The sequence below is a fragment of the Leishmania panamensis genome (genome assembly GCF_000755165.1).
Source record: "Leishmania panamensis strain MHOM/PA/94/PSC-1 chromosome 11 sequence".
In the NCBI taxonomy this organism is placed as follows: Eukaryota; Euglenozoa; class Kinetoplastea; order Trypanosomatida; family Trypanosomatidae; genus Leishmania; species Leishmania panamensis.
Window position 1 is genome coordinate 352669 of NC_025856.1, and position 10723 is coordinate 363391.

The following is a 10723-nucleotide window of genomic DNA, read 5'->3' on the forward strand; positions in this document are numbered from 1 at the left end:
CTGTCTGTCTGTGTGCGTGTGTGCTCATCATCATGCTTGAGAGTCTCACAAGGCAGCTCGCCTCTTCCGTCTTTTCTTTTTCGTCCTCGCAATCGCTTTCTTTTGTGGTTGTGGTTGTGTGTGTGTGTGTGGGGGGGTGTCTCTCCCTCCCCCCTCTCTCTCTCTCTCTATTGGGCGAGGTGGCTGCTGAGTGGCGTGTGCTTCTTAGCTCTCGCCCAGTGGCGTTCCTCCACCACCTCCCACCCACCCACTCTGGCGCCGTTTGCCTCTGTCTTTGTGAGTATGGCTGCGATGACGCCCTTTTTTTCTTGATTTGCGCTCGAATTCGTTACGTCCGCGCACAGACAATACTTCAGTCCTGTCTTGACCCCCGCTCCCCCCCTCAGTAGAGAGGAGGGCGGCAAGAGAGCGGTTGGGGAGAGAGAGGAGTATATACACCACGACGCGCTGGCAGACGTCGTCTGGGGAGAGGAAAAAAAAGAAGAGTAGAAAGACTGGGATCCTATTAAAGGCAACCTCTCTTCCAAACGCATTGCCGCCCCCCCTTCCCCCAGTTCCATCCCTGTCTCTTCTAGGCGACGCTTCTTCGTGCGTGGTCTCCCTATCTGTGTTCTTGTCACACCCCCCTCTCCCCACACACACCCACACACCTCGCTTGACGAGTCTCTCCCTCTCTCCTTTCTTTGCTATTTCAGTTTACAAAGTAGTGCAGGTTTGGGGCTAAAGAGAAGAACAGAATCGAAGACAGAAGTAAACCACCAAACATGAATGCAGAAGACATCGGTAAAAAACACACATACACTCACAACCGCACCTCGAGCCTGTTTGTTCACGCTGTGCGGTCTAATACATCCCGTTTGAGAGCTTTGCTTCTTTCGACAGTGGGTATCCTTGCCGTCGTCTCGTGATGAGCACGCTAGCACTGAGGAAAGGAATGCCTGTGCAGGGTAGTGGTGGTGGGGGGGCGGGGATGGCTGGACCACCACTCACAGGTATCTTATCGTCGTCGTCCTCCGCATCATCATGTCATTCTGCGGTTCCGTCGTAAAACTGATCTCTCTTTCTCCTCCCTCCCCGACATCTCCACACCTGCACATCGTTCCCATATGTACACCACACAGTGACAACTACAAAAACCCCCCACTACCTGCGCTGGCTTGCCTAACCCACTCAGCAGCAGCAGCAGAGGAAAGGGAGCATCAGAACAAAAGGAAAGGGGCCATACTTCCCGAAGCAAGAGCACGCCTTGGAGTAAAGAACGAACAGGGTGACGCCAATACCACGCACAGAGGATACACCATTCCAGCACCGAAGGTACTGTGTGAAACGTCTTTGTTGTCCTGGAGGCCTCGTCTTTTCTGGTCCTGTGATCGCTGGTATTGCGTTCGCTGTTGCTGCTGGGACACACGCCACTCTTTCCCTCCCTCTCTGTCTCTTGCGGTTCATCTTCTGTTGTGTGCATGTAGGCGAGAGGTGGCTGTACTCCCTCCTCCCCCCTCCTCGTTTTTTTTCTCTCTTTTCTCTTCAGCTTCTCCCCCCTCCTGCATTACGGATGTTTACTTCTCCATATTTAATGAGCCCACATCCTTTCTGGTTGGTATCTTCGTCTGTCGCTGTTATCTTAGCTGCCCGTCTGCTCCCTCCTCCCTACACCTCTTTCTCCGGGTGCGCGCCACAGTGAGCCCTGATACCATGAGTGGGTCGCCATCGATTTCGTCGCTGCCGCTGTCGCTGGCAGCTCGTGATGAAGTCGTTATCGATGAGGGAGTTGGCATCGTGGTGCGCGTCCGCCCTCTCTCCACAAAGGAGCGGGCAGATACCAGGGTGCATAACTGCATTCAATGCTTGCCGGACTGCGTCATAATTGGCGGCAGCCCCCCCACACGGGCATCAAGGCGTGCGGGCGCGGCAGTTCCAACCTCGCAGCCGACACGTGCCACAGCTCGCCCATACCAGTTCTCCGTCGATCACGTGTTCAACACGCACGCCTCGCAAATTGAGGTGTACGAGCAGTCGTGCAAGCGCATCGTAGAGGGAGTCTTCCACGGCATCAACGGCTCCATCCTCGCCTACGGCGCAACCGGCTCTGGCAAGACGCACACCATGTTTGGCAGCACGATGAGTGCTGCTGGTATTGTGTACCAGGCTGTCCAGGACATCTTTGCCGAGAAGGAGCGGCTGGAGGAAGAGGAGGGCAAGCGGGTGCGCATCAAGTGTAGCTTCCTCGAGATCTACAATGAGGATGTGTACGATCTGCTCGCCAAGCCGACTGGAGAGAACGGCGGCAGCGCGAAATCTTTGGCGAACAGTGGCACTGGTGCCTTAGGCCGAGAGTCGAAGCGAGTCCCTCTTCAGGTGCGCGAGGCATGCGGCGCCACGGCGTCCGCATCTGCCGGCTTTGACGCATGTGAAAGCGACACTAACAGCAACGGCGGGCTGCACATTCATGGGCTCACGCATATCTTCCCCGAGACGCTCGAGGACTTCGCCCGGAGTATCGAGTACGGCCACGCACAGCGGTTTGTGGCCGCCACCGGGGCCAATGCGCAGTCCAGTCGCTCACACGCGATCATCACTGTCGAGATAGAGGTGCGTGATGGCAACACCTGCGCCACCATCGGCGGCTGCGGATTTGCATCTTCAATGACTGAGGACGGCGATGCGTCAGAGACAAACATGGAGCTCTCGCCATCGAAGAGAGCAGCAAAGAAGAAAAAGAAGCCGCCGGGGTCAACGGTCACCATCGCGAAGATTCAATTCGCGGATCTGGCGGGCTCTGAGCGAGCCGCCGCGACAAGCAATACCGGCCTGCGTCTTCGCGAGGGCGGCAACATCAACCGCTCCCTGCTAGCCCTCGGTGCTGTCGTGCAGAGCCTGGCACAGCAGAAGGTGCGGCGGCGACAGACAGGCGGAAAGGGTGGAGGCAAAATGTTTATTCCTTACCGTGGGTCCAAGCTGACGCGGGTGCTACGCTCCAGCATCGGCGGCAACTGCCGCACGCAGATCCTCTTCTGCCTGAACCCGAGCACAAAGCACACGGAGGAGGCAGTGAACACATTGAAGTTTGCGATGAACGCCAGGGAGATTCAGGTGGAGGCGTACCGCAACGAGTTTGCCATCAACTCAAGTCAACTAGCGAAGACACAGGAGGCGCTTATCGAGGAGCTGCGAGAGGAGCTCACTCGCGCGCAATCCGCCCTTGCTGCGTACACCGGCGATGTCGGTGGCGACGACTCCTACAACAGCAGTGGCGGCGAAGGGAGCCAGTCGCGACTTGCTAACACGGTGCTGGCCACCGAGGGCGGTGCCAGCAGCAACGGAAGCCCTTTGATGACTCCAACCACTCAACAGGGGTCGCTGCCAACGACGTTGGACAGCCCTATTGTTCCCCTCAGCAGTGGCGATCGCGGCCGCAGTAGTCCGGCGCCTACACCGACAGTGCCAGCCGTGCCCCCGTGGCCTAACAGGAACGCGCAGCGAGGCACCATCACACCATCTGCGGCGACCGCAGGCGGTGGAGCCTCATCGCTGTCCATGAACGCATCCCACACACCCATGTCAGTCAGTGGCGCTGACATGCCGCGAGGTAGCAGCGTGCCACACTCGTCCCTCAACTGCCGCACCGCTCGACCGTCTGTCTTCGCCGAGAACACTCCGCTTTTCTCTGAGCTGGAGGCAAAGCTGAAAAACTTCTCTGCGCAGAAGGAAAGCCTTTACCACGAGGTGCGCGAGGCGCAGGAACGCCAGCGCGATAGGGAGACGCAGCTGCGAGAACAGAAGTGGCGACTTGCCACCTTTCTCGTCAGCAACGCCTCCGGCAACCAAGCACGCGAGGGGGTGGACGGCAACTGCACCACCGCCGTTGGCGTCGCCGGCCTGCGCAAGATGATTGCGGCCCTGGAGGCAGAGCAGGCACAGCAAGCAGACGAGCTGAAAGTGTTGACAAAGCGACTCGATGACGCAGATCGGCAGTTCGCTGCCACACGGCAGGACCTGCTACGCGAGCGACAGGGCACCTCACTTGAGCTACTGTTGGACAATGCCCGTCTGCGCCAAGGCTGCACGGAGGCCGAGTGCCTGGCCGCGCATTACCATCAGGAGTGCCGCTCGCTGCTCAACCGTCAGGCCGAATACGCTGAAGCGCTAAGCAAGTGTGTTGAGGCAATTCAGTGCCTTTGCCCGTACCTTGCTCAGCTTACTTCCCTCACGTCCTCACTGCACAGCAGTGGCAATGGCAACGCCATCGTGGCTGCGGTCAAGAGGGCGAATGTGGCTCTCTTGTATGCGCTGCTGCCCACCACGTCTACTGCGCAGATGATGGCTGTGTTTGAGTTCACGCTGCGCTTGACTATGCAATCGCCGCTGCTGTCGCCAGCGTTGCTATCGGTTTCGGCGCTCTCACACTCACCTTCGCAGACGCCTTCCTTTGCGCACCCGCCGCTGGCACCAAGTCCGACGAACCGGTCCGGGGGCGGTGGCAGCAGCAGCAGCAGTCCACTGCGCGGTGGCGGCTCTTCAGGTACTCGTAGCTCGAATCACCTCGCGTCGCACTTTCGCGACCTGATGGCCACCGCCGAGTCGATGCATCTCACCAGCAGCAGCGAGCAGGAGACGAGCGACAAAACGGAGGGGGTCCGCACGCGTCACGGCCATCTGATCCTGCCGACGGCTGACAGCAGTAGTAGTCCAGAGCGGTGTCCTTCCATACAGCAGGCGAGCAAGGGTGATGGGCTCCGTGGCCGGGCTCCCGCAGCCGGTACCAGCGGTCCCTCCAAGGCGTTCAGGCGCACGGGTAGCTCCACAGGCTTGACGCGGGGCACAGTTTCGCCGCCAGCTGGAGGCCAGAAGAGGCGCTCCGGCCCGGGACCAGACAAGACGTCATTGAGTGGATTGACCGGCGAACACGTGCTTCGTAGCACCAACGGAGTAGCAGGAGGTGCAGCCCCCAAAAAGAATTTGGGTGGTGGTGCACCAAGCGCGCACGAGCTTCAGCGGTCCGTCACCGCCCCGCTCCAGTTCGGTTCAGTGGTGTCGCACTCCACTAGAGCAGCTCGTAAACCGAAGGCCGTTGGGGACTTGGGCTCCGCCACTTCATCACTGGCGCGACGCCACGCAGGTACGCAGCGGGTTGCCCTGCATCGGGGACCCCAACGGACGCCCGACGGCAATCCCGGTGGTGGGGACGCCGACGCGGCTTCCCCCTGCGCCTTTGTGCGCAGCAACACCGCGTCTGCATTGCGGGCTAACGCATCCGCCCTGCACTCCGCAGGCTACAACCTTAGAGGGCGGCCGAACCATCGCAGCGGCGTGAGTTCGTCACCGCCGAAGCCTACGCAGGCGTCTGCGGAGGCGACAGGGCACAACGGCAGTAGTCGGAGCATGCCGAGCAGAAGCGGTCCAGCCAAGAAGAAGCAGAACAGTGGCAGCAGAACTTCAGGTGGCAGGCTCACCACCAGCACGTCATCGTCTTACCCCGACGTAGATGGCGGCCAACCACGCGCACCGCTGCATCAGGAGAGGCGGTGCAGCGGCGATGGTGTGGAGTCGCACCTGCTCGCTTCCGCATTGCCGTCAGCATCAAAGTTACGTCGTTCCAATACGAAGACAGACAAACTTACCCGATTCCAGGCGACAACTGCTGCTGGCAGTCCCTCTCGTATGGCCAGGACAGCAGGGGCCTCGGTGCAGCGCCGGCTGGATTGTGCTGAGGCCACTGCGGAGAGCCTCACTGCCACAGTTATCCCGTCCCGCATCTTGTCCTCCAGCAGCGATAGCATCAGCCAGAGCGTGAGCTGCGAGTCAGGTTCCTCGGGCTACAATAGATCGCTAGATGGCCAAATTGCCACCTCTGGAGCGGGTACCAGCGGAAAGAAAAAGGCCGCCAATGGCGCACTCAGCAGCCCTGACAGCACCCCACAGCTGACGATGGCGCGCCTGCTGGAGTGCGCGGCAGCGACGGCAGTGCCTGCGCTACCGCAGTACGGTGCCGGCTGCTCTCCAAATACACACAGTAGTGACTGTGCCAACAAGGAGAACGGCCAACAACTGTTTCAGTTGCGCACCCGCACTTCCTTCACGGATGACCTCATGGTAAGTATCAGCACGTGCCTCTCCGATGCGCTATCACCAACCAGTCGAGGGCAAGTATCCTCAAGCTACTGCTAAAAGCCCGCAGTGGTGGCGCAGGACGTGAGTGAGAGTTATCGGGTATTGCACAGTTGTCTGCCGCACGCTCTGGTGGTGCGACTGGTTCGCCTCTCTTCCCCTCCACTGTTTTTCTCGCTTTGTTGCCATTGAGGGCACCCCTCCGTCGACAGCTCGTTCATCAATGCTGTCGAAAGTCGTTCAACGCCTCGGCCACCTTCGAGCTCACTTCCTCTGCTTGTTTGCTCATTCTTGGCTGTGCGGTCCGCTAAAAGTGTTGTTCGTTTTTCCCCTTTGGCTTGCTCGTGCGTGCGCGCCTTTCGGTTTCCGTTTGTTTTTTCTTCGCCTTTTACTGGACTGATGCGCCCCTCCCCCACCCCTCAGCTCATTATTCCTCGTTCTCCCCCTTTCTTTCCCGTTGATACTATTAGTGCTGGGTTCGCTTCTACATCGAAAGACAGGAGCACACGTGTGTACGTGCTTGAAGGCATCACTTAGGTGCGTCAACAACATCGAGTGATGGGGTGTAAGCGTCGACTGACGCAGCTCCTTCCTCCTTGGTGGTCGGTGCACATTTCTCTCTCTTTCGTTGCTTGCATCTCATCGCAAGGACTCGGACACTGAAGGGGGGGGGGAAACGACATAAGAAGTATGCGCGCACTCTCATCCGTTTATCTCTCTCTACGTCTCTCACGGAGTTGAAGCGCCGATGCAGGCTTCTGGTTCCCACCTAATGTGTCATTCTTGTTCGATGTTGCCATGTTGGCCTTTTCTGTTCTTCTTTCTCGTTTCCTCTCCTCCGCCTTGCGCTGTTTTTTTTTTTTTCATGTACAGCATTGGGTGAGTAACGAAAGGAGGCGACGAGAAGGGGGTACGTGTAGGTGTGTAGTGGCGGATGATGTATGCAGCTGGCTAACGACCTCTGTTCTTGTAATTTTCTTGTGGCTGCGTTTGTTTCCTTTGCTTCTAGTCGTTCTGTCATCATGCGCGCGTGGGTTTCTTGCTGCATCTCGTGCGTTCAGTGTCTCTTTATTCCCCCCCCTTACCGTCTCCCACCACTTCCCCATCACCACTGCAACGTGGGAATCCTATCCACCGCTACAACCACCCGCGCAGGCTCTCGCCTTCTCTCGTACATTATTTCTGCCCTCCTTTTCTTTGCACGCAATCACTCTTCTTTCAGCTGACCGTCCGTCTCGCTCGCTCTCTCCTTCCTCACCTCTTCGATGCTCTCTTGTCGCTTGTTCGTCTGCGTTACTTTTTTTGGAAGCCACGCTCACCCAACCCGTACGCCTCCGCTCCCCCCTCCCCCCAACACACACACACACACGCACTGAACCACCACAGACATTTGGTGGTAAACGAAGCGAAAAAGGGACAAGGGGGGGGGGGGCGAAAAGCGCTGCGCTGCGTGGCGGAGACACTTCCACCTGCATCGAAATGTGTGTGTGTGTGTGTTTCTACTTTACGTTGGTGGCGTTGTGGCGGTGGCCTCCAACATGCCGGAGGAGCAAAGCTGAACATAAAACTGAAGAGAGAAGGGTGGGGGTCGCGAAGTGACAGACGACAATCGAGGAGGAGAAAAAGAGGGAGCGAGGCGAGGCGAGGTGGGTAGAGCCAAGCGACAATATGGTTGCCGAAAAGGAAAGGGGAGAGGGGAGGGCGAATAAATAACAGCACTGATATTTATATATTTATATTCTGCCTTGTACGGGAACAGGCGCGGCCACCAGCATCCTACCTTCTCAGTGTTCTCAACGCCTCTCCCTCCCTCCCTCCCTCCCCCCCCCACACGGTCCCCTCGTATTTCGCGCCTCCTGGTGTGGCCCAGTTGTGGGTTGTTGCATGCGTTTCTTTCCATGCATGTGGCGAGGAGGACCTTTGTACAGTACACGACAATTTTTTTTAAAAAGCCCTTTTTCTTGCCGTTCTTCTTCCTGCCCTTCCACTTCGTTTCTATTCTGCTCGTTGCCAGAGCGCATTACAGGGAGCGAGGAGGAGGTGGTGGTGTGTAGGTGCGTGTGTGTTGTCTTTCTCTGTGTTATTGTTTCGGTGATCAGTGGTGGTGATGCTTAGTGCATTTCATTTTTGTCACTTGCTTATTCATCTACCCATCAATGCACGGGAAGAGAGCTCCGGCTGGCCTCTACAACCAGGGCGTCGCCACCGGCTGCGGCCCTGCTACGTGGAAGGAGGGGCTCACTGTCCCCCCCGCCCCCCCCACTAAGGCCGCACATGCCTGAAGACGATCTCGCATCCTACCACCCTGTGACGCTGACCACTAATCTGAGCAAGTCACTCGAAGGAGTGATATCGAGACGACTCTGCGATTCTGTGGAAGACAGGCTCCAACCCCAGTAGTCTGGTTTGCCTTCCCACCGCTCCACTGTAGACCCCCTGGACCTGTCTCTGCACAGGGTAGGTCAGCGCCGAGTTGGCCTCAAAATAGGTGCCATGTTTGTGGACCACACTTGCGCGTTCGACTCGCCAGGTCGTGGCGCTGCCATCACCGTACTGAAGAGAGGCAACCCAGAACCGCGCTATACTCGCCGGGTGACGGATTTCGTTGGTGGCCGTCGCGCCTGCCATCGCCTCCACGAGAGGAAATCAACCATGACCAGGGGTGCATGCGGCGTTCCCCGTAAATCAGTCTTGGGCCCTCTTCGTGATTGCAGTGGACTCGCTGTGTGTGGAGCTGAGCGAGGCACGCGGATTGCACCACGCCTTGGCTGATGGCGCCACACCCCACACAGCCTCCACAACGATGTCTCGCCACCCACACTGCAATCCTCTCTTTGTAGGGAAGGGCACTCGGGGCTGGACCACTTCATGCAGCGGAGTGCTCCTTAAAGCGCAGTACACACCCGTCGGTGCACGGCACCGCAACCAGCTGAGACTCTCCGTTGCGCACACGCACCTGGAAGCGGATCGCCACCCCCGCCTGCTCGGTGTGGACCTCCAGTCAATGCGCGGCACTGGCGAACACGTTGCAGAGGTTATCGGCGCAGCCATGGTCCGACTGGCCACGCTGCGCGCATTCTGCTCGCACGAACGGGCGCCGGTGACGGATCTTCTCCTGTATTGCTACATGGCACGGAGCGGATCAAGGCTACTCTGCGGTGCCACCGTGTGGTGGGAGAGTGCTGGCCAGAAGCTGCGGGGGGGCCCTTGAGCGCTTTCACGCCCAAGCAGCTGCAGGCCCAGTGAGTGCGGCAGCATGCGCAGACAGCAGAGGCCTACTCGCGGAGGCGGATCTCGTGCCTCGCGACGCCGTAGTGCTGCTGCGCCGCACCCGCCTGCGACTCTCCGCACGAGGAAATCCCAGCGGCATGCAGGCAGAGACTCGCCTGTTCCGCGGGGTTCCATTGCTCGCCCCGGACAGCTGGTGCGGCGCCGACAAACATCGAGCGCGGAGCGGCCGCGACGCCTTATCGTCATCGCGCGCGCGTGGGTGCGGCGGCAGGAGGCTGTGGCCCCCGGCTTGCCGGCGCTGCGGCGGGCGTGGGGCAATGGCCCGCTGCGAGGCCAACGGCATCCGCCACGGCACCGGGATACGAGCATGGTTGGTGTCACGGGCTCGCTCTCCCTCCTCATGGCGGTCGGCACGGGGCCTGCGGGTGTGTGTGGGGTGAGGCATTGCGACGCGTCTGGGCACCAGCGCTGGCGCCACCCGCCCGCCGCGCGCGCCTCTCATTTTTGCGTGTCTGCGCCGATTGCGGGTTGGAGCGCAGCGCCGGAGTCGGCAGGTCTGCGAGATCGGCAGCGGCAGGGGGGTGCCGACGGCCCACCACATGGATCACGGACTCAACCACCGGCCTCAGCTACCCAAGCCACCCCTCTTTTACCCGCACGACCGACGCCTCCGCTTTCGCCATCATGCAGAACCCTGGGTGCGACCAGCTTGTATCGCGGTGTGCAGCCCAGCCCGATCTGTCTGGCGCCGATTGCACAGCGCGTATCTGAGGACGAGGCAAGGAAGGGCAGGAAGAGCCCGTGAGACGCATGGGCCGACTCGACAGCAGGGGGCTGACCCGAGACGACCGCGAAGCAGCCGCAGTGCGGCAGCGGCATGGGTGAGGGGTATGATTGGATGTGTACACTTACAAGACGACGTGTGGTAGAGTGACCTCGACGGAGAAAATGCTTGCGTGTCTCGTGTGTGTCGGAATCAGTTTTTCTTCGTTTTATTGTTTTCCCCCTCGCCCCTTACCTTTGTTTTTCTCTCTTTCCCACGTGTGTCTTCAGTGTGAGTGTTTTCAAGTCTTGTAGTGTCTCTCTCTCTCTTCTCAAACACGTCCAGTGCCCTGCACCCACGCAGCACGCCGCAGAGGGAAGCACCGCGAGGGGAAGTCGGTGGACGTGGAGGAAGAGCATTTTTTTTTTGGTTTCTACTGTAGTTGTACTTCTCTTCGTTCCTTTTCTTTGCGCGCACGTGTGTGTGAGGGCCTCGCTGCTCTCCTCCTCCTCCTGCCGTACCCCCCTCTTCCGATGATGTACATGCTGATTGCCTTGTTGGTGTGTGTTTTGCGGCCGCTCTTGCATATATATATATATATATATATATATATATATATATATG

At 58.9% G+C, this 10723-nt stretch overlaps 1 protein-coding gene across 1 annotated transcript, besides 1 other annotated feature; it reads left to right on the top strand.

Annotated features, from left to right (window-relative positions):
- Positions 1–1692: 1692 nt before the first annotated feature.
- On the top strand, positions 1693–6165 carry LPMP_110880 (kinesin, putative; the record flags this gene model as incomplete). Its single annotated transcript, XM_010698633.1, has 1 exon — positions 1693–6165. The coding sequence occupies one exon, from the start codon at positions 1693–1695 to the stop codon at positions 6163–6165; it is 4473 nt and encodes a 1490-aa protein (XP_010696935.1).
- Positions 6166–8262: 2097 nt separating this feature from the next.
- Positions 8263–10723: a repeat region.